The sequence below is a fragment of the Gobio gobio genome, assembly GCF_949357685.1.
Source record: "Gobio gobio genome assembly, chromosome: 6".
In the NCBI taxonomy this organism is placed as follows: domain Eukaryota; kingdom Metazoa; phylum Chordata; class Actinopteri; order Cypriniformes; family Gobionidae; genus Gobio; species Gobio gobio.
The window spans coordinates 14,390,008-14,414,785 of NC_137102.1; the positions used below are offsets into that span (position 1 = coordinate 14,390,008).

The following is a 24,778-nucleotide window of genomic DNA, read 5'->3' on the forward strand; positions in this document are numbered from 1 at the left end:
AACAGAACAGAAAATTTGGACTAAACCACTCAATTCATATGGCTTAGTTTTACGATCTCTTTATTAACTTTTTGAAGCGTCAATGGAGGGACAGAAAGCTCTCGGATTTCATCAAAAAGATCTTCATTTGTGTTCCAAAGTTGAACTATACCGAAGTTCTTGCGGGAGTGATTAATGACAGAATTTTCATTTTTGGGTGAACTATCCCTTTAAGTCCCTTTAAGAAAAAATTAAGTAGGACCAACATATTTTACTAATGTAATAAAGTAAACTTAATAGTGTAAAGTAAGTTGACCTAAACCAACTTAATTGTGTTGGCCCAACTAAACTGATTTATTATTATAATAACTAAATTCAATTGTTTGTAAAAACTTTTATTTTAAAGGTGCAGTCCGTAGTTTTTCCTCTGTCACCATTTCTGTTCGAGAGAAATCTGCAATTGCAGTTATTCGCGGAATTATCAACTTTACGTGAATTGTGCCTCGGCACGGCACAGCGCGGAGGAATCCAATGTTTTGAGGAGAATGTGCGGCTGTCAGTCACCGCGCCGGTGTGGATACTGTCATTCGGAATCACATTCTACTGTTTGACCAGTAAGTAGCTAACATCCACTTTTGTTCTGACCAACTAAGGGGAAAAAAAGCATTGCAGTAAATTGCGATTATTAAATCTAACGATCGCTTATCATATCACGTCAAACCGTGCAAATTATACATTATTGTAATGTAACATCAGCATAGCGTGACGACATTTAATGTGTATTAGGGCTACCTGTAGTTTAGTTTCCATTTCTGTGCAGTCTAATTTCTAACTGTCATATACCAACAAATGAATGTGGAGTAGAGGTGAATTGCTCCCTCTCATAGCTAGCACAAAATAATTGATATTTACCATAATGCACATAGCAAAACGAGAAAGGTACAACAAAGAAAACTCTGTAACTGTATGAATTAAGCGAACAAGTGTGCTTCTGTTACATAATTGAACCATTGAAACGTCTTGTCCAGCAGAAAAAAGTGGTCTCTGCGTCCGTTTTGAACACCCTTTAAAACACGGAGTTCACGCCACATTTCAAAAGCCATTTTTATCCTTGTTTTCGCATGGGCCCGGTTGAAGTCTCTTTTTTTCTGTAGCCACTCCGAGGGTGCGTCTCAATCAGCCCCCTAGCTCAGTAGTCAGGGCACTGATCAGGGAATCAGCCCATTGACTTATGTCCTGATCAGTGCCCTGACTACTGAACTAGGGAGCTGATTGAGACGCACCCCGAAAGTCCGAAGTCTTTTGCATTTTACAACGGGTGAATCTCCAGTTGTTACTGGTGATTGTCGTTTGAACCTTTCTGGATCTGCCATCAAATTGATACGTTTAATTATATCAAGTGCTGTGAGAAAAGGCTATAAATCTCCACCTCCAACATCCTCACACACAATATAGCCCACTAGCCGGGACACCTTTATGTGTACAGATGTGACGTAATGACGCAAAGATATGCTTGAATTTCCCGTGGAAATCCACCAGTACCACTGGAATTAAAAACATTATTACAAGCTAAGGTAAGCAGATAGTATTGAACACTAGCTGGTTATATACTTGCTCCAAAACATTTTTTTGTGTTCAAGATTTACAAAAATTATATAATGCACAACATGAATCCATTTTCCAAACCGTGTTTTTGTCTTACCCTGAATCATTATGGTACACTTATAATAAGTGTTTAAATTGGGACTATATTGGCGCTGCGGAGGAGCACAGTCCCTGCGTGACTCGCCATAGACATAAACAGAGAGAAGTAGCTCCGGCAGCAATGTTCTTCCGCAAGATGCGTGCAGTTCTGTTTATTAATCCCTTTAAGTTAAATTAAGTTAAAATGTAAAATTAAGTAATAATGAATACATTTTTTGAGTGTATAGTGCTTACGGCCCTGCTATATTGGTGAAGAGATTTTTTTTGCAGGTGAACACAGCCATATAGAACTTGCGTTTTTGCAGAATAGCTCTGTATACTGGCATCGCTGTTGAAGAATAATTAGCTGGTGAAGTGGATTTATTGTAAAGTTGACGAAAGTTATCATGAGCATTGTAATGTTTGAAGCAGATGTCATAACAAATGTCAGTAGACTGAGAAGATTTTAAAACAAGCGGTTCATTTATAAATCCGTAAGACCTTTGTGCTGTGAAAATGCAAACAAGACAGAACACAACGAGCACTGCGCTGAAAAGGGGCGGGCTACATAAGGTCTAAATGTTGGAGATATACATATATAATGTTCAATTACTGTTTATCTTTAAAAACACTAATAATTTATTAATCAAAATGAATCCATTTTCCTTACTGTACATATATTGTGATACCTAAATTCACTTGCTAGCATTACAATGTTTCATTTTAGTTCTTTTGTTTCTTTCTTTCTAGGGGTTTCTGTCTTTTTCTAGGCAGCACAAATACATTTTTAATACCTTCCCCTGCATCTCAGAGACAATTTAAAAAGTAAGATGTCATAAAAGCATTTGTTGAAAATCATGTTTCTTGAAATCGAATAGTTATGAACAATGTGCGAATGTTTATGATTTATTAAAGAAAAAACGAGTCAATGTGCTTTGGAAGGATTATCTGGCTATATCTTGAAGCTATTATGTGTAAAGTTTAAGACAGCAAGTACACTGTAAAAATTGTCAGGAAACCTAAAAAATGTGCTTCATGCGGTAACATTTAAAGTAACTGGTTTTATTTGAGCCAAAAAGCATTATTTAATATGACTGAATCAACCTGAATACTTCAGGTCACAATGAAAGTAATTTTAAGGATTCGATCAAGTAAAAGTAACTAAAAACTGCATTAATCCACCGAGTGTGTGTGCAGTGTCTGCTAAATATATAGTATATTTGTGACTATACATATATTCACACAAATCAAACTGCACAGTGCATGGGGGAGGTTTTACATTTCTGTGGGGGAAGGGTGTGTGTGCAAGGGGGTTGTTTGAATGTACTTAATAGGTAATATGGTGGGGGATGGGAAGTTAACATTCAGGAGATGCCTGTTTCTGAGGTAAAGTTATGATTCTGAGTATCCAGCACCGGCACATGCTCATGCTCTCTCTCAAATACACAAGAGACAAAACAATAGGCAATCAGAGAAACCGTTGCTCATAGGAACTACCTCTGAACAAACTGGGTTTTGCAACAAAAATAAAGAATGTGAATCTTTTTGTTCGACCACAGTTCAAACCCAAACTCTGGCACAAATTTTGAACCTAATTCAGAGTGAATTAACTTGATCTTGATGAACGTGCGCTTTATAAATGACCTGAATCTCTGAATTCTGATGAACTTCAGCTTTGAGGAAGTTGGTTTAACACTGGTGGTTATATTTCTATCAGATGTTTCACATTGTGAAATCCTATTGATTTTTGGTTCTGTGTACATCCGTTGAAATAACATATTGACTAAAATGGAACTTCCCCATGGAAACAACCTCCAACCGAACACCCTAAGCCTCATCCACAAATAGTTTGGCAGTGTTTGGGGAGTAAAACGGAACAAATTCTTCAACTAATATCCCAGTCGTCCTGCTTTGTTCACCTCTTGTTCCACATTTGATAAATTAACACTGTGTCATCCAATTGAAATAAGTCTATTTACGAGCTCTCTCGTGATGTGATAGCTGAGTGTTAGTCTGCCAACACAATGCTTCAAATGCCAGCTGATACTCAAAGGTTAATGGAATAGAAACCTCATTGTACATTTATTCACCCGATGTGGGCCCCATATTGTTCTTTAACAAAATGTCAGCATAGCTTAAATGTTAATGATTTCTAAAATTTCTTCAGCTCTGAAATTGTCTGCCATATTCATCAGGCTACCTGTTCACTGTACGAGAACTTTATATATGAGATTCATATAGGCCTATAAGGTTGTGAAACTGTTAAACTCAACATTTGTCTCTTGGAAGCATAATGCTAGACTATTGTAGCCCGTCTTTTCAATAATAAAAGAATAAAGTTAGGTTTTATGGCTGAGAATGTCATGAAGCCATTTTTTTTGGCTGCCAGTCACACATTGTTCAGAGATTAACAGCCTTTGAAAAAAATGCTGACATGACTTTGACCACAAAAAGCGAGCTGTTGTGTGCACTAGCATTCAACGCTCAACGGCCTGTATCCAAACAGAACCAGAGCAGACTTTCTTTTACTGTGGCTTTTGATGCAGAAAGGCCACTGTAATAATACATTCTGCTTTGGTACATTCATTGCCAAAAACATTATACCAACAGCAGCACGGCGTATCTTTATCATCATCAACCTCACCATCATCATCATAATATGAGAAATGATGAATAATGCCAATTTCTCCAATGTAATTGACAAGAAATAGGACCACCTGCACCTCCTTCATTTCCATTCCATTTGTCTGAGGAAACATGGGCTACTCATTTCCCGCCGAAAACATTATGCTCCGTCTTAGATGCCATTGTTTTTTTGTGTTCCTCTCAAGCTTTGATAACCTGGTTCCCAAACAAATGATAGATAGATATATAGATACAATATCATGTAGCCTATTTTCATGTGGTGCAATTTTGCAACATGACCAAGCGCACAATGTCTTAATGAATGCATATCTTGAATTCTAAGAGTAAAAATCCGGAATAGCCCAAGCCCATCTTATGCCTGTGCACAGAGCTGCTTAATAGACTATGTGCTGAGGTCTGAAGCGAGTAGTGAAGCCTGTCAGCTTTCTATTTTAATTCTGTAAAAGCAGCTTTGGTTATAGCTGCCATAAAATAACTAGGTTCATCTTCATTGATTATAGGCTACACGTTTCTTGAGATTTCCTGCAATTTGAGATTGTTTCTCCTTATTACGGAGGAGCAAATTATTTCAGAAACTAACTATTATTGATAGTCTCTGTTTTCTTCAATTCATGCATAAAAAATAGTTAAATAAATAAAACAATAATATATAAACAGTGGTCACATTTACAAAGTCAATTAATGTTTTGCTTGGTTATTAAGGGAGAATCAACTGCGTATTTATCATAAAAAAAACTTTAAAAAAAAACTTTAGAAAATAGGTCCTTGGACAAAGCATTGAAAAACCATAGGTTTATCATTTATGGCCCAGATGATCCAGTGTTATGTCATTTAAAATATAAATAGCAACCTAATCTTTTCAGAATTCTTCACTTTTAAAAAAACATATTCCACCTATTTTATTTCATTGTTGTCTGACAGGTAGCGGGCTTCGAGACCAGGGTTTATGTGTGGTACAGAGTGGAGGAGCAGCGATTGGAGAGGGGAAAAATGAAAAACCAGCAGTGGATGTTTATATGTTGGTATGAAGGGATGGATAACTTACAGTAACATCACTTCCAGTTTACAGTTTCCGTTTATTTAGGATTGCCACTGCTATCGGTAAACTGTGGTTTTCAGCCACCTCATAGGAGTGTCAACACATTAAAACAATTAATAGTGATTCATTGGATGATTCCATAACTTTCAAGAACTGCAAGTCTAAAAACAGCGTAAGAAAGATATATGCCAGTTTACACAATTTACTTTTCTTTTTTAGCCTGTTTCAGAGTTTAATATAACTGTGCATTTATTGAAGACAGATTGTTTTATTGTAACTTATTTTAAATCGTTTAAGTCATTGTGTTCCACTTTGGAAGTTTGTTGAGGTCACACGCAGGCCCACAGATTGGACCACTGCTGTAGACTCTTGTTTACCATTTCACTATAATATATTCTAATGCGGTGAAAGACACCCCTGTCAAAAATATGCTCGTTTTGAAGAGCGATACTGGCACAGCTAAACGGAATCTACCGTCACCATATGTTCAGACAGTATCATACGCAAAGTGATGCAAATCCTGAAGCAGGAGCGCACGTCGCAGCGCCCCCTGTGGCCGCTCCGCGCTACAGCCGCGTGTCTTGCGAGTCTTTTGTGTGAGAACATTGGCAAAGCGCTCGCTTCTCTCCATAGAGCAGTTACTCTGAGCCACAGCTGCACCAAGAAGATACACATCTCTACTCACAGCAGTCAACACAGACTCACCAGATGCTCTTGTTCCCTTTCAACCTGAGCACTTTTTTCCGCGGTATCTCTTTATTGTAAGACGACTGAGGTAAAGGTTCATATAAAAGTTTTTGCGAAAACCGCGGAACGGATGTGAGGCGCAATAGACAGCCTCTTTCAGTCTTCAGTTTGCTCCTTCTCTTATTTACGTTGCGATTTCTGAGTAAGTAAGGAACACGGTTTTCTAGTGGAAAGGCAATAGGGGCCGGTTGATGTTTTTACTGAAATGGACGTGAGATTTTATCCTCAACCTCCACCACCATCAGCAACAGATCCTTCCCGACTGGGACAGTCACACTATTCGGACTCTCCGTACTGCAATAAGGTAAAGCTACATTTCACGATGCATGCTCTACATTAATATGTTCTGTTTGAGTTTTGCCTGGCTGAATGACTACTGTTGAGGACTTGTTCAAAGTTTGTAACGTTACTTCAACCGACTGTCACAGTGAGTCGGAGAAAGTAGGAGCGAATGAGCGCGAGACCAAAAATGTTTTCAAACCTGGTGACTTTGTTTATTGTTTGATAAGTATTATTGTTTCTTTTTTTTTCTTAATATAAACGTTTGTATATTTAACTGTTCAATGCGCACATCAGTATTTTCACGTGCCTTTTACGTCGCGAACTTAAAAAGCGCCTCTACGGGTTGTCATAGAGACCGCGCGCGGACTGTAAATAATATGCAAATAATTAGATCGCACTATTTAAGTTGGTGGCAAGAAGTAGCGCTCGCTTACTCAAAAACACCTGCTCATCATCATATCACAGCCCCAAACTCGTAGGCATCAACAAACTATCTTTTACCCAACACGAACAAAACAACAAATAGTAACCATATGTATGTGTATGTTTATTAATGCTGTTCGCATCATATTTGTGTTTTATGGTACCTACGGCTTTAATGTATCCTTCAAGTTCCCTGTGGAACAACAGAGAAATGTGGGGTTTGTATTCTTCCATTTCTCCTAATGATGGTGCTGTTACTGTGTGTAGTGCATGTGCGCAGGATAAAGAGAGATGGGGTAGTGTGTGTGTGTGTGTGTGTGTGTGTGTGTGTGTGTGTGTGTGTGTGTGTGTGTGTGTGTGTGTGTGTGAATGAGGAGGGGGTAGGGTTACTGTGGGGTGATAGAGTGGGGGTTGGGGTTGTATTATTCCTTTCAATGCTTCTTGATTCACTGCCATAGGTCTCATATCCATGTCTAAGTGCAGTCACATACACAGTGAAATGTTTTATGGATTAATCACATTTTTAGTGACAGACCTTATTTAAAAAAAAATCCTTGAAAGCACATTTTCATTGCATTGTTTCAGTGATTCATTTGTTGGATGTAATTTTGATGTGAAGCAGTAAATTGTTAATATCTTTGCTGAGTTTATAAAACCAGGGAAGAGGGGTTGGCGGGGGTAGGGAGGAAGGAAAGAAAGAAAGAAAGAAAGAGGGAGGGAAGGAGGGGAAGGGCTTTCAGATATAATCTATATAGTGTAATTTTACTGCAGAGGCAAGTCAGCCTATATCAACTCCACTCGAGATTTTTCATCTTAGCAATTCAGAAAGAGAGGGAGGAGGAGTGAGAAAGAGAGAGAGAGAGGGGGGGGGGGTTTGTGGCGGGGGGGACACAGCAGAGCAAACAAGTGAGATTGTGACAGTGGTGTGTGGTATCTCCAGAACAAATAGACAGAAATTGATGGTATGTGGCTAAACGGGGGTCACGTTGCCAGTGGGACTGATTCAGTCTGTGCACATAGACCCCCTTCTGATTACCTTCCTCCCTGTACCTGCTCTGCTCAGATCCCAGAAGACTGCGGTCCGCACTCTTTCTGTTTGATGTGGACAGAAAGATATAAAAACAAGCACTGTATCTTTATCCACACGCTATGGATTTTTAGTTCCGAGCCTTAGAGACATATGCCGGTTTAAAAGCGTTCAGTCGCAGTGCACTTTGTTGTGGATTTTTCTGCAGCTCAGCAAAACGTGTAAATGCAGGGAAGTCTGTGTTTGTCTAGCGCGATGCTTTTTGTGCGGGGAAAGGTACGCGTTTGGAGCCTGAAGTTATTGCTGCGAGGATTAAAAAGACCCAGCAACTTTGTACACGCACTATCTGAACTTAATGCTCCACACTTCCTGCGCTATACAGTTGGGTTCTTATCGCCCTGTGCTTATCGTGCTACCTGCTCGGGCATTTTACACTGTGTTGCTTTGCTCAGAAAGTGTTTCCCATGCAAATAAATGCAAAGGCAATTAAATCTGAATTCGAAGACCCCGTACAGAACCCTTTGAATCTGCACCTCTGATGTGCGCTTTACATGAGTGCTGCTGTTAAGGAAGTCAAGAGTGGTCTTGAGGGGTACTCTGGAGAGATTGGATTACAGTCTGTTTGGGATTATGAAAACCGGCAGAGATGTAGCCCCTGACCATTAATGGCCAACAAAACTACTCCTCTCAAACCGACCTATATCAAAGTGAATGATTTATTTCATGCCTAATGACTTTCAGCTGGTGCTCAAGTCGCTGCATTAATGGAGTTTGCAGGCTCGAAGTTATTACAGCCAATGAGATAATGCAAGCAAGCTGTTAACACTACGCATGACTCATTGTCTTGTAAGTCTGCCGTTGATGTGGTTTTAAGGAATGGCGAGAGCTCATACGCTCCCAAATTTCACAGGTTTTGCTTGTTTACGGCCTGTGACATTGTGCGCTGTCAGACGATGAGATAGCAGAAGTCTGATCTAACTCATTGGAATCATTTTGTCACTGTAAATAAAAAAGTTGCTGCCTTAAATTTTGAAGTATACAACCAACCATTTCGACTTAAATGACAATAAACTGGCTTTAATGAAAAATGAGTTGAATTAAAATGTAAAAACATGTGTCGTCATAACTTATTGATCATCATTTGTTTTTACAGTGTACAAGGTTTGAGTGATGCTTACAACAGAAGTGACACAAGAGTACTCGAAAGTACTATTTCAGCCTTTCAAAATTTCACATGTAACTCGACGTTACTTGCTGTTTATTATTTGTGAATTTTACTAGCATAAAAGTAAATCCTACATACATTTTTTTTCCCAGTGTGTGAATGAATTAGGCTGATAAAAGAGGATTTAATTGCCTGTGCATTTAAGAGCAAGAGCAAATAATAGAGAGTTGGTGAGCAAAACAGGCCTGTGGTTTTTTTACTGACGCACATTTTTTTTACCCTTCAAACAGATGGCTTTTTTAATTATTATTTTGCATTTTGTCACGAGACAGACACCTATTAACATTTGTCAGTTGAAAACCTACAAAACGACAGCCCTGGACTATAGTCTCCTGAATCTTCTATGTGTTTTAAGTCTTAGTACATTCCTGCTCTTAAGGAGATTACATTAAAAACGGATGAGAAATTAGATATCTCAAATATGTATTGCTGTCATGGGCCATGCTCTGTAATATAAAGTCTGCTGTGTGCGTGTCTTAGCCACAGGCATTTTCAATTAAGTAGAAATTACTGAGATCTTTGGTGGTCCTGGATGTCAGAGGGTCCCAGGATGTCGACCCTGACATAATACGTTGTCTTTTGTGTTTGTCAGTCAAGAGCACTACTCAAACCCCACTCTCAAACTGACCAGCCCCCTCCAAAGTCCTTCTTCTCCAGCTGCAATGATCATTACACGCATGTGCATTTTTAACAAAAGGAGCTAACGGACTTATCATCTGAGCACTGAAAGTGGAAGCTGATTTGACTCGGAGAGAGGAGCTATGGCTCTGGTAATCTCTGTTTACCAGGTCACTGCTTCTCAGAAAGAGTGATGTGATGACAGGGTGAGACTGAGTGGGCATTTCATTCATGCCCCCCAAACCCAGCCCCCCCCCCCCCCCCCCCTTTTGCCTCTGCCTTTAGAGCACTGCTCAAACCACACTCCTAAATGTGAGAGGAAATCAATGCGTGCTGCAGTCTGTTTGTATTTGATGTTGTATTGTTCACCTGATGTCATATGGTAAGTGGTTTGCTGTACAAAAATCCAAAATCTTTATTGCTGAAGCATATAAATACAAATCATATGGCACTTTCCATGAATATGGTACACTTTGGTGTACCACTTTGGTTTTTGTTAAGAGATCTATCAGATATGTTTAACATAGCATGGAAAATATAGTTTTACACACATCAAATTCTGTCTTGAATTAATTTATCTTTATTTAGTTGTTTGTTTCTTCTTTTAAAGGTGTAGTGTGTAACATTTACGAGGATCTATTGACAGAAATAACCACATAACTATATTTTCAGTGGTGTATAAAGACCTTACATAATGAACCGTTATGTTTTTATTACCTTAGAATGAGCCATTTCTATCTAGATACACAGCGGGTTCCCTTACAGTGAAGTCGCCATTTTGCGGCGCCATGTTTCTACAGTAGCCCTAAACGGACAAACTTCGCTATAGAGTGCTAGCTACTCTCTGCTGTCTCAGATGCTTCGAAAGGGAGGGGTGAGCGGTGGGTGGTTGCAATTCACAACGTCACCACTAGATGCTGCTAAAATTTACACAGTGCACCTTTAAATATAAAATTACTAATTATTACTAAATCTTCTGGTTAATAATCTGGTTTTAAACTCTAAATTGTATTAACTTGGTTACAAACCTCATTTGAAATGCACAGTAAATAAAACAAGTTGATCAACTTTTCTGAAAGTTAAGCTCATCCTTTAACTGATCAAAGAGTATTTGTGAAAGTGCCATGGATTGCTATAAAAGTTTTAGAATGTGAAAGCCAAAAATGCTATGTTTAGAGTTTTACTGAATTGTTAAAAGTTATGTGGATGTCAGTGTCCATAAACAGGTGTCAGTGCTTAGGGCTGTAACACCTTCATGTTTGAATCGTTTTGAAAGCATTGTACAGTGACTCCAAAAATGGCTTGCTCTCCCCCTGTAAACAGAGATGTCCTACCACTGACGGTTATCTGAGAGTTTTTCCTATGTCAACAGCATATGTCAACATTACACCAGCCGGCCACACATGGGTGGATTGTCATAAATGTGAGATGTTTGCCTAGGCTGTGATCTTTGCTCGTGTTGTGCCTAGGTCAAGCTCCAAGCACATCAGCACAAAGAAGAGCTGCACATCATTGATGTGACTTTGTTTTCTTGATGCTTTTCCATACGATGACATCTCCACACCAACAACACTTGGCAGATATGTTTGCAAATGATTGACACTTTTTGACTCGAGACCCAAGATATCAGTGCCATATTTGAACACCGGCGGCCTCACCTAAGTCAATGGAAGAAAGTGAAGGCATGTCGTCCATCTTTTTTTACAGTCTATGGTACAGACGTACCATTTCATATTACTAGTGACTTCTTAATGTTATCTTTGCAGCAGATGCTAAACCAATTGCCAGTTAATAAACCGAAATGTACATTTGCTGAAAGAAGAGATCCAATTATTGTCTTGTCTCCACAATATCAATATATTCTCATTTAAGGTCAACTTAATTGCATCCAAATTTGGTCTTGCTGGTAACAAAAGCCATTACTGTTTGAGTTCCTGTTCAGTGGCTAGCTGGCACGGTTCACTGGCTACTGTCAAAAAGGATTTGCTTCTGATTGACAGCCTCACTGGAATGTGAATGGAGTTTTTAATTGCATATCATGTGTGCATATCTAAAGAGACAAGCTCTGTGGCTCGAGCTACTGTTCATTACGACTCTACAGGTCAACGTACAACTCAGCTACACAGTGATAAACACAAACACGCACTCATTATATAAGACCATTACATGTGGGCTTGTTTCTTCTCACTTTCTTCCAGTGTGTGGTAGAGATTCTGCTCAGTTTGTTTGCTTTGACTTTACGGACATATCATTTTCCTGTATGTTGAAATTAAATACATAATGTACTATCCAAACACTCACACAGGAACTGTAGCAGATCACCAATTTATTTGCACACCATAAATGATGCTCGCTATCAGCGACTGTGCCATCACGAAACTCCACCAGCCACTTTTCTTTTGGTATCCAATACCTGGATACCAGACGTGACTGATCATCATAAAAGTATTATTAATATAAAAGTATTATCGTATGACTTGTCATTTGATATCTTTGTGAGGAACAGACTAAAAGTGAAGTTGTTATTCATAGAAAATATGCCCTTCCTCTTCATTCTGCATATTCAAACCAGTGTGTCACGTTTGGTTACAAATTTAACCAAATTTAGCTGCAAACGTTACTTTATTCTTTTTTCCAATAAATGGCTTACTCTGTTGGACAGATCACTGACTCTGGGGTTGGCCTCAAGTTTTATTTATAATCTCTTTTAGCTTTAGTACATTGACTATGCAAAAAACTTTTTTTTATATCACACTTCAAATCAAATTAAGTATATAACTGCCTTCATATTTTGGAAGGGGGTCCAAATTATATCTAAATGAGACTAATAATTATAAAACCCTTGGTCCAGACATATTTATGTTCAGTGTTGGGGAAAGTTACTTTGAAAAGTAATGCATTACAATATTGCGTTACTCCCTTAAAAAGTAACTAATTGAGTTACTTAGTTACTTTTTAAGGAAAGTAATACTTTTGCCTTTTTCTCACCTGTGCTGGGCTTGTTTATTTTTTTTGTAAAGACCTCTTCATACCAAAATTGAAATAATGCAAATGCAAATTAACGCATGAACAGTAGAGGGCGCAGCTCTGCTGTGCTGTGCTGCCATTCTGGATAATGGAGGAATAGGACGCAGGAGAAAAAATCCAGTCATTTTTGCTCATGGTTTATCTGAATTAAAGGTCAGCAGCAAAACATTGGTCAATAAAGGTAGATTAAATGCCTAAAAGTATTTGTTTTATTTAACATTTAATTATTGGAGGTTTGCATAGTACTCTGATTTTGCATTTGACTGATTTATTTTCATTTTGAGGAGTACTGAATCTTTCAGTGAGATGAATAAATGCTCACATTTAGCCTAGAACTACAATAACCATCATGTTTACACACAACGCCTTTGCACTTACTCTCGATTTTTCTCAACATGGGGACAGGAGAGCTGTCAGTCAAATAAATGTGAAAAAGTAACTCCGATAGTTTGTTGTAAATTTGAAAAGTAATGCGTTACTTTACTAGTTACTTGAAAAAGTAATCTGATTACGTAACTCAAGTTACTTATAATGCGTTACCACCAACATTGTTTGTGTTGTGTTTTCTCTCCCACAGTGAGAAAAAAACTAAACTAAAAAAACACTGGTACTGGATTGTTTCTCTGTATCTGGAGAGAAAAAGTGTAATCAGTGCACCTCTAGTCCAGAATGATTGCCGGTCATGATCTCCAAGCCCACAAAAGTGTTGTTAATTATGCTGGAAGAATGATTATTGTTGTCATTGCTCGTTCCACAGACCCAGAGGGCCAAACCTGAAAAACAGAATCGAGGAAAATAATGTGGTATCTGCAATCAGCCAAGGTGGTTTGGGAAATCTATCAGTGATGCTATTAAATGCAAAATGACAAAGAACAGCCTGCATAAGTGGAGTATGTTGTAAAGAGGTGAAAAGAGCTTGTTGTAGTCAGTCAGAGGAGACCTGTGCTGAAGTGCTAAGGTGTCACTTTGTGTCTGGGGATGAAAAGTGGAAATGTTGCTTGCTTGGTATGTTCCATTTTTGTCTTTGTCACTGTGGAAAATTCAAGGCCATAAACACGAGCATTCCTGTGAGAAAGACAGCGTTCAGTTGCATTTTACGGCCTTGAATTTTAGTGACATGTTTACGTCGTCTGCGTCTGTGTTTACGATGCTGGTCGTCAGTCCCAGTTCAGCCCTCTCCAATCTTTGAGTCTTTCTTGCGTGTAATTCAAACAAATGTGACATAGCGCTGCAGCCATGTTTGTTACAAAATAAGATTATTTTCTCAATATAATCAGCTTCTATCTGTGCTAGCACACCAGCCAGTTTAGTGTGATGCAGAAAATGCCAAAAGATCAACTCATTAAGTAGCTGAACATAATGATCATAAAATCTGGACATGTGTTCGCTTTATTTTGGCTGGGGGAATGTTTTTTTTTTTTTTTTTTTTTTTTTTTTTTTGAGCCGCCATGCGCGTCGAGGAAATTCTGGCACAAATCTGTGATTGCGATTCATTGGAGGCATCTCATTTTTTGGGTCTGCTTTGCCCAATGACAGTCTACATATGAATAGCTGATTAGGCTCCCAGTTTGAGGAAACATCCAAACAGATGGCTCTGTGAAAACCAATCCAGAATAGCTTAATTGTTTAGTTTAATCTTACTATGAAACATATTGCAATCATTTTCACATAAAGACTTTTTTTTTTCGCAGAATGTAATGAAAGTTATGGTGCGGATCCAGGATTTTTGGAGCAGCCTGAAAATATCCCAAACATCCTCTTTTGCCATCAGCCTAATTGCTGATATTGTCATAAGACTCTCACCATAATAATTCATATTGCTTTGTTTGTAGTGTTTGAGTGCGCGTGTCATCAACACGCAAGGCGTGTCTTACAACTGTAATCCTCCGTTTGCTTAATTCACAAACTTGTCTCTGTTATTTTATGGCATGTGCACGGTTTCAATGAGCCCAGCATCTGTTAAATACACGTTTGTTTGTTTCTGGCCACAACAATAGTGCCAGCCTCTCCATTGTGTGGTGCTGTTGCATGGAGGGACTTCCAGCAACACGTCAGGACTGATACGCGCACTGCAGCTTTGTTAAGGAGCACACCCTGGCCTCTGTGGGCCCATCTGTAGGTGAACTAATGGCCTGTTGTGTTTCCCCTCATTCAGCTCAGTCTTTGGTGTTTAAGTGGCACCTGTCAGCCTTTTGATGCCTGGCCCTCTGTTCTCCTGCGATCAGGAAGGACACGTTGCGAGTTCCCGATCGCTGTCTTGTGACAAGTGTGAGATCGTGTTTCAGCGGCACTAGAACAGGTGGGCCCCACACCTTTCTCCTCTGGAACATAATCATCAAAATGGACTCCACGCTCTGAAGCTTATCATTAGCTGTAATCAAAACCTATAAGTGCAAAAAGAAGGGCGGTGCGCAAAACATCAATATTGCACTAATCGTGATGTGGTTTCAAGATGATGAGAGCTCCGATGCCTTGTTTTATAGTATTAAATAGAATTGATGTACACTACCATTTAAATGTTTGGGGTCAGTACAATTATTTTTGAAGAATTTAATACTTTTATTCAGCGAGGATTAGGGCCGGGTATTGACACAAATTTCACAATTCGATTCCAATTCACAAGCTTGCAATTTGACTCGATTCAATATTGATTATTTTGGATATATATCAGGTACAGTACATGGTCAATTTTCTCAAGGAAAACAAATCTCGTATAGCCTAGAAATCTAGACGCACCCTAGCGCCAGCAAATTTAAATTGCAGCCAGGGTCGTCTAGCAACTCTCCCTTGGCTTGTGAGCTTGAAACACCAAACTCTGGTCATGCCAATCACATCGTGTATAGAGTCGGTGGGCGGGCTTAACAGAATGACGGCAGAGTTGCGACGGTTCCGTGTGACTCACCTGCTACTTGAAAACAAAGAAGATGGCTGCTGCTGGCGAACAGCGGTCTTTAGAATCGGCTTTGGCCGCGACTCTGGAAGACTTGGAGTTCAGCTTTTCTTTGAGAAAAGAACAAAGTCATTCTTAAAAAAGGAAGATGTGTTCAGAGTTTTGTGTGTTTGCTCTGACTACGTCACCTTCTTTGTTGCTCTGGTTGGTTGTAGCGCTATCCTATTGCGTGCAGAGGGAATTTGAAAGACAACCGTTTATCCCGCCCCTTTGATTGAGCCCTGCCAAGTGTGTGTTCCCAGACCCAACATCTTGATGTGGGTCTGGCTTGTCATGCTAAATCTCTTAACTAATACTGTAAACTATAGGAGTCAGTTGTAGCCTACTATAATATTGAAGTTAAAAACTAACTGATTTGTATACAAACACTTAAATTACACTCAATGATGGTTTTTCTTAATAATAATAAAGTTATAATATTAACTTTACAATTACATAATCATATTTCTACTCAAAATAATTTTTTTAAATATAAACATTTAAATGGTGGCTGTCATAAAACCAGATTTATTTATACATGCATTAAATATGGAAGCATTCAAATTATAATGAAAATGTGATATGGGGCATATATTTAGCAAAATGCTCCTCTCTAAAGTAAATTTTTCTAGCTGAGTAACGAGTTTATGGACACTGGATATGGTTTTTCTGAGGTAAATGTGACGTTACATGACATTGTTTACAAGCTGTTTATTGACGTCTTTCCACGGTTGAAACACTGATTGAGCGATTCCATATGACATGATTCAGATTTCGGTAAGTTGTACTGTATCTTTTAACACTTTCAGATGCTCATTCATATTTATTTTGCGCTGTAACTGGTATTAAGGCGGAAGAGAAGATCAGTTCATGCGCTCTGCGCCGCTTCTCTTGAGCTGAGCTGATCCGTCACGTATTTATGTTTTTTAATTTCGTAATAAAATGGACGCAATTTGAAATCTGAGACTTTGTGTCATATCAATAGTAACAAAGCACAAAGATTTCATGGATGGGAGGCGCACTACAATGTTCTGTTCATTCATCTGAAAGCAGGATGACTAATAGATTCTTGGGATTTAAGAATCGATATCGGTTCGTAAAAATGAGAATCGATTAAATTCGAGAAATGGATATTTTTTACCCAGCCCTAGCAAGGATGCAATTGATCAAATGTTACAGTAAAGCAAATTACAGACATTTTCTAAAAAAAAATGCTGTTCTTTTCTTCTATTCATCAAAGACCCTGGGAAAAAATGCTTCATGGTTTCCACACACCACACAAACATTTCTTGAGCAGCAAATCAGAATATCAGAATGATTTCTGAAGGATCATGGGACTGAAGACTGGAGTAATGATGCTGAATATTCAGCTTTGTCATCAGAGGAATAAATTAAATGATATTTTTCACAGTACTGCTGTACCGTATTTTTGATTAAATAAATGCAGCCTTGGTGAGAGATTTCTTTCAAAAACATTAAAATAATCTGTATGTAATTTGGAAAATCTACAGCAGTTTCTGAAATTCATCAAACACTTTCTTTTGATTTTGGTGTAATGTGTTGTTTTCTAAATTACTATCAGGATCTGAGTTGTTTTGTGTTGTTGAAAGATTTTTTTAATGGAAAACATTCTGCAAATTTAGAATTTAAATTCAGTTCAGTTTGAATTTTGAAATTTGAATTTGAATTGACATAGCAAATAGGATGCAGATTTGCAATTTAAATTTGAACGCAATGAAGTAGAATTTAAAGTAATTCAAATAAAAGATATAAGTAAAGTTTGAATGTTGGCTGTTTTTCCACTAGGGTGGAAGAACCCTTCATTTCCCAGAGTGCATTGCCCATGTTGAATTTCTCTGAATTGCAGTTAAGTAAATCCGCCTTCCTGCTTAGGACTTTTTTTGAAAACCATTGATGCATGCTTTTTATGTTCAAATGTAAAAAGTTAGCTCTATGGCAGTATGTTTATACAGTACATGAAAGTCTTTTGGACGTTTCCTCTGCATGTAAAATTTAAGAGCGAGAAGAAAAAGATGTTTTCAACAAACATCTCTTTTATTTTTTATTTTTTGTCTTCACTGCAAGCAGCTGTGTTTGAGGTCAAAATCGACCCAAAATAACAGACTTAAAGTTATAATTGCACGCTTGACTTTCAGAGAAACTCCCCTCAGTGCTTGTTCATGGTCTGGTGAAAAGCTTTGAAGCAAGTCATTTGCCCAAGTTATTATTTGAGGGGTTGAGGCTGATCGATGTTCCATATTTTGGGTGTTTACACATTCAGGCTTTTAGAGGACACACTCAGCCAACTCAACTCGACTCATGAGCCTAAAATTAGGCATGAAAATATGCGTTATTCTGACTGCGGCGCACAAGAGAGCAATTAATTTTAGTGCTGCAAGTGCGTACGCCATTCATAAGCAAAAGAGAAGGTAATTCAAAGAGACTTAAACCTTATCAGGATAGCTACAAGTGAAATGGAAATGAAAGGCTGTGGACAGAGAAAACAAGGAGCTCATTTCAACAGGAAACCAACAGAAAGTCATACTCAATTTTGTTTTGTATTAGTCATACCTTCTCCGCGGTTTCCCGCTGAAAGGATAGAAAATGGAGTCAAAAATGGTTCCAAGCCCATTTGTTTTATAGAAGCACTTTGAAAAGTTTTGCGGTTGAGGCTAGCATTAGATTAGTTGGGATATGAGACTGCCTGCCATCAAAACAGCCTTTCATCCACTACCATTATTTTAAACACTAAACATTAAAATGTAAGCTTTAAAGTCATTTCAAACATTCATTTCCGCATAGCTTTCAATTGAAACAGCGTCTTGTGGTCCTGATTTAGTAAAATATGGTTCTCACTGTGCAAGACAAAAGGCACAGTATATTAAAATCTGTCCGGAAGGGCATGTTTCAAGCCTATTCTGGATAAGAGTGCAAATGAGTCTGTCATCACAAATATTAAACCCGATCTATAAAACAATTCATGAATTTTCGGAGCCCCGGGCATTCAGTTTCATACCTTCCCTGTTCGTGGAAATGCAAATCAGTATTACACAGGTGTTATATGTGTTTTAAAAGATGGAAATAGTTCCTTTGTCATTTTAATAACAAGTTTTTTTTTTCCACCTTGCAATTCAAAGGGTCGAGGCTTATAAGTCGAACCACAAAATCATCCCTGTTTCAGTACCTCTGAGTCTGATAGTGGTGGACACACTGTTTTTGCTCTCTGCAAACAAGGCCCTGAAGAGAGAGAGATAAAGAGAGAGAGAGAGAGAGAGAGTGAGAGAGAGATATGCACACACGTATACACACACACACACACACACACACACACACACATTCAAATATATGACCCCAGTGTAAATGAGGAACAGCTGCACCATTGTAATTAAACATGGGCAAAGAAAACTACACAAACAAATGAACCTCACAGCCGTAGGTCCTGAGGCACATTAAGGGGAAAGAGAGAGAGAGAAAGAGAGAGAGAGAGTCACAAAGCTTCCTACAGGTGGTTAAAACACGAAATTGCTTCTTGGAAGACAAATGAAGCACCCTTTAAATTTGTTAGGAAGTTAATGCTTTTAGTGCTGTTAACGGAGATCAGGCAACCGCATTCGCATTTGACACGTTTCACTGGGTGGAAACTCGCAGTGCTCAGCTGTAGTTAGATTACGCCAAATATTATTTTAAAACATTATCACACTAATATGATGTTATAACGAACATTATACAAGGATAAATAGCAATCAAAGTGTTTCCACTTAGTTTTAAATGCTGTTATTTGGAATTAACTGATTATTAAATATAAATGTGATTAAAAAGATAGTTCTGCAAAGAAATCCAGATTAAAAAGATTTCTGCAATGAAATCAATAGGTTTGTAAGTATTTTCTCAGGTTGTTCCCAACCTGTCGCTGTTGTTTTTGTTGTTTTTTCAGTGATAAATGAAAGTGAAAATTGTCTAATGTTTATTTCAAAGTGACCACAACTGTCAAGTTTCAAAAAGGAAAGAAAAAACTGCATAAAAGCACCACATCCATTTGACTTGTATGATATACTGACATCGACTTGTATGTATACTGTATATATACCAAAATCATATAGCATATATCATATGGACTTTTTTTTATGAAATCTGTCAGTTGGTGGGTTTTTTTTTTCCTTGTTTTTTTTTTTTTTGGCCAGTTGTATGACAGGAGCAGCATAAAGAAGTTTTTGTTTGACTGAAAAAAAAATCAGTTGGAAAAATGACAGGGGAAAGCAACGGCAGAATTTTCATTTTTGTGTGAAATGTGATAAATCACTTTTGCCATTGTTATGGTTGTGATTGTAATGCAGCCACTATGAAAATCATGTCATCAAAGTTTTGTGTTTCGTGAAGTCCATGTGTAGCATCACTCTATTTAATTAATAGCATTACACATCATGTTTTTCTAAGGAAACTTCAAAGTAAAGTTGCAGCTCAGGTTCAACCGCAATCAATACTGTAATATGATAGAGATATTTTTGTCCTCTTAGCAAATATGCTGGTGATTTGCAGGCTACAGTTCGAGAGAGAACTTCCAAGGCGCCATTATCCAAGTAAGAGAAGAATTTTTGGTCTCAGGTTTACTCTTTAATCAATAGTTATATTTTTTATGTAAACAAAACTACTATAGTGACGAACTGCAGTAGGTCCGGCTAATAGCGATGCGGGCGCAAGGCACATCTGAGGATGCCATGGAGACCCATGTGATCCTGATCAGGCTGAAACTCATTAGCCAGGCCAAATTTGTGCGATTGCCAAGGATGGCGAAATCTTGAACCAGACAGATCTAGTGGATGCTTGTCATGGCAACAGCATGTATCAATAAAGCAATCTTTATTTCCTGACAAGGAACGAGACCTGCATTCTAATGGAGGGGCTGTTGTTGCGTCGTAGCTCGGCACTGTGGCATAAACGCTGCAGTCAAACTAGCTTTAGTTAACCCATGCATTTTGTTGTTAATGTATCAATGCAGACAACCGGCTTAGATGATTGACACATAATGGGATGTTTGTGCCCTGTAGTGTCCAAGCTTGTTTTTCCGTGTATGTTTTTAGCAGCGGCTCATTGGTCAGGCCGCATTAATTCCTATGTGTTTTCCTAGCAGGAGAGGTAATGAACAGGAAGTGATTGTGGTCATGCGTCCAGATAAGAGAGCTTGTGTCCCAGCATCCCTGATGCTTATCACCCACCACACCAGGGCGGCAGCTGCAGAGGAAGTGCATAGCGCCATAGCAACAGCCCAAGAGAGGAGAATTCGCTCTGAAGCTCACAAAAATGTCTCAGGTTCAGCTCCGCACAAAACAGGGCTGTGAAATCACCTGTTTGAAACATTTTCTCTCAGAGAAAATGTACATGCAGCATTATAAAAAGGATAGTTCCGACTAAATTCTGATGAGTCATGTTCAAAGCTTGTAGTAAAATAACTAAATGCACATCTGTGACTGCAGATAATATTTTAATGTTAGTATCGTGAAATATATTACATGATGAAAATGTTAAAATGTATTACACGTGATAAAACGATCTTTACACTAGCATAATTGGCAATAGAGTTAGTATTTAAAAAAACAGAAAATGGCAACATTTGGTGGGTTTCTAAAGATCAGAACCCAAAATTCACAGGTAAAATCACTTACTTAATGTATTGTTTATCACTCATTTTTCCCCCTGTTGCTTAAACCTTAGAGAATAGTGCTTGCAATGCCAAGGTCCTTGATTAAAGTATAATTATTATCGGTCAAAAAACTGAAATAAAACAATTACGTAAAGGCTATATTGGTTGATATCTACCTGTCAGTCCTGGTACAATTACAGTAACACACTTTTCTCTTTTGTGGCTTTTTGCTTTATTGACACACAAAAACAGAATACAATAGTGCAGTGGTATGCATTCAAAGCCTGAGCCATAGATTGAATGGAGCAAATGTGGCGGGATGCTTGTATTATTTATTTTTTTCCAAGTATGTCCATTGCTGATAGCATTCCTGGTCTCTCGTGTCGTGTCACTGTAATAGGCCGGGCAGCGCTGGCGATGTGAAGCACTGCTGTGCTGTTGACTGAAGCTGAGCTGAGGATGAGAACACAGTGGCCCATTGTACTGCGTTCAGATACAGAGCCTGATGTGTGAGTTCGGTCAGCTCCTGCTGGGGGCTTTTGTCAAGCGGAGTAGCCCGCTCGAGGGTGTCGCTTTTTCCCCCTAAATACGTACGTTTCTGTGGGAGATTCGGGGAGGGGTCTGTCGTAATGAACATGGCCCTTTTGATTTGCCATCACTGCCCGCGACAAGCCGCACGTCACCCCTCTGTCAACGTAGTGTCAGGTTAAATGATGGATTAGCGGATTGATTTTCCTGGATATTCCGTTCAGTTGTCTTTCGTGTTTTGCAAATTAGCAGGAAAATGACTGAACACGACTCTCTTTGTGTTTTCCGTGTTTTCACCAGATGGCAAGAGCTCTGCTATTGATTACAAAAGGTGGGCTTAAATGAATGTAAACAGCAGTTTATTAAGTTTTCATTTACTAGCTGTTGCAGTTGATAAAAATAGCTTGTTAATTGTGCCCAAATGTACCGAGTTACCTTCTCCATGTCAATCAGGTGTGACGAGGGCACTTCCTTATTTAGAAGGCAGATTCATATTTTAATAAGCCACTGTGCGTGGCATTCAGCCATGAGGTTAGAAAAAAGACGAACCAACATCTGAATTAATCGCGTTGGAGGTTAAATTCAATTTCACGTAATGGGACTTGGCACAGTTTTTTTTCCCGCACAATAGCTGAAATTGCAGCCCTTTCAGCTGGCTGCTGGCAGCCGTCCACCCAGGTCATTCTGGCTCCTGCTTCTTGTTGTCTCTTTTTTCTCCCCTCTGTATAAAGATACAGGCAGAAAAATGTTAATCCTTTCAGTGCGTCGCACCTGTTGACATTTTTTGGGGTCTATCGGTTTTGCGATTAGCGTGATTTAATGTAGCTTACCTCCCTGCAACAAGGATGGCAAGAGAGTTCTGGGGGGTTTTGTGTCCATTTTCCTGATGCACCAGGACAAATTCTTTGAGTCTGTTGAAAGTGATTAGATTTCTCAAGGGTCCTTGTCTCAGAAACACTACCCTACATAAATTACTCATGCTCTTCCCTCATGGGCTTAGGGACCGGCTGCCATTGCTGGAACACATCAGCCATTTGCCTGTTCAAAGGTTGATGTGGTAATATATATATACATAGGCTGATATATATATATATATATAATAAAAATAGAGTTGTTCACGGTTTATTCATGTTGGTTCACAGTGCATTAACTAATGTTAACAAACACATCGTTTGATTTTAATAATGTGTTAGTGAATGTTGAAATTAACATTAACTAAGATTAATAAATGCTGTAGTATTGTTCATTCTTAGTTCTTGTTAACTATAGTTAACTAATGTTAACTAATGTTACCTCAATATATACAGGAGGACAGGAGGATTTTTAAAATTTTTACTAATACTCTTATTCAGCGAGGATGCATTAAACTGATCAAAAGTGTTACAAAAAAGATTTCTATTTCAAATAAATGCTGTTCTTTTAAACATTATATCCTTCAAAGAATCCTGAAAAAAAAGTGTATCACAGTTTCCTCTAAAACATTAAGCAGCACGGCTGTTTTCAAAATGGATAATAATAATAAATGTTTCTTGAGCAAATCAGCATATTAGAAAGATTTCTGAAGAATCATGTGAGACTAAAGACTGGAGTGACTGCTAAAAATTCAGCTTTGCCATCACATGAATAAATTACATTTTAAAATATATTTAAATAGAAGTTGACATTTTAAAACTGGTATTTTACATTGTAATAATTGCAATATTACTGTTTGCATTGTATTTTGATCAAATAAATGCAGCCTTATTTAGCATAAGAGACTTCTTTCAAAAAAATCTTACAGAAAAATTCACGTTTTGAGCGAATCAATGGGGTTATCAATTAGTGCCAATAGGTGTGTTTTGAAGTGGCGTTGTTGCAGACCGATCGCTGTATGACATCACACCACTAGAGCAATCCGAAAGCATATGGAGATGTCTGCTCTCGTTTGAACCATAGACTGTAAACAAATATGGACGTAGTGTCTGTGACGTCACCCATAGGATTCTGAAGAGCAGTCAAAGTCGGCCGTTGTCATCTTGGTAGCGCGTCATCGCGCGTCACTCCCGGATAACAGAAAATTGGCAAAGAATTGGCAAAGAGGCGGGACGTGGCTGGAGCTGAGCTGACGTGATGACTAACAGACAGCAGACAAACGTCAATCCACCTGTCACTCAAAGTAGCCACGCCCCTTAATTATGCAGAACTTTAAGGCTATAAATAGTGTAAACAAATGAGTTATAAAAAAATTCACCCCCCTCACAGTTGTCATGAAGGGAAAAAATTTGCCGTATAGATCAAAACCACAATTTGTACCAGGCTGTAAACATGTTTTTTTCTGTTGTAAAGTTGGGCATTTTAACATGGAGCTCAATTTGATTCTGCTCCCTTCTGGAGCCTGTTCCTAGTGGCCAGTCGATGAATTGCAGTTTAAGTCACTTCCGTATTGGCTTCAAGAGAAACTGGGGGAGGTTGCCGCTTGGATAAATAATAAATGAATGACCCAATCACTTATTCATTTAGACATTTACCACCACCTACTGGAAGTTTTTGTTTCTTATTTAGAGTATTGTTTCATTCCACACCACTACTATAATGATAACGGCACAGAGAAACGATATAGTTGGAATCACTTTTTAACACTGACAGCCAATGAGGATCAATACAGGATCTTTATAGTTATCGTCCTTGGTGTCAACAGGCCTTTAGACTTGTGAAACTTTGTTGGAACACGTTTATTGTTGATATGATGAAATACTGCATGGTTTGATATTTTGTATTTAATTCAGTGAATTTGTTATTACTATTATTCAGACATGTCCAAAATTGTACATATACTCAATATAATGATGAGGAATGTGCACCACAACACTGTGTATGTGTTGTGTAACTGTGTTGAGACAGTGGTCTCATGTGGTTATTTGTGAGGAGTCACCATGTCATGCAGAAGGTTTCATGTCTTTAACTAGCTGTTCTGTGGTTGCAATGCATTGTGGGACATTGGTGTAGAC

The 24,778-nt window shown here is 38.4% G+C and overlaps 1 protein-coding gene across 4 annotated transcripts in view; it reads left to right on the top strand.

Annotated features, from left to right (window-relative positions):
• Nucleotides 1-24,778, top strand: part of tox (thymocyte selection-associated high mobility group box) — a 103,986-nt gene that overhangs the window by 36,500 nt on the left and 42,708 nt on the right. The window contains exon 1 of one of the 4 annotated variants that reach the window (XM_079819966.1): nucleotides 5,933-6,398. The exons of 2 other annotated variants lie outside the window; for them this stretch is intronic. In XM_079819966.1, coding sequence (XP_079676092.1) covers nucleotides 6,300-6,398 — 99 coding nt within the window. In that variant the 5' untranslated portion in view covers nucleotides 5,933-6,299. Of the gene's footprint in view, nucleotides 1-5,932; nucleotides 6,399-24,778 lie in introns of those variants that run through there. One more of the 4 variants, XM_079819967.1, reaches the window with a different exon arrangement.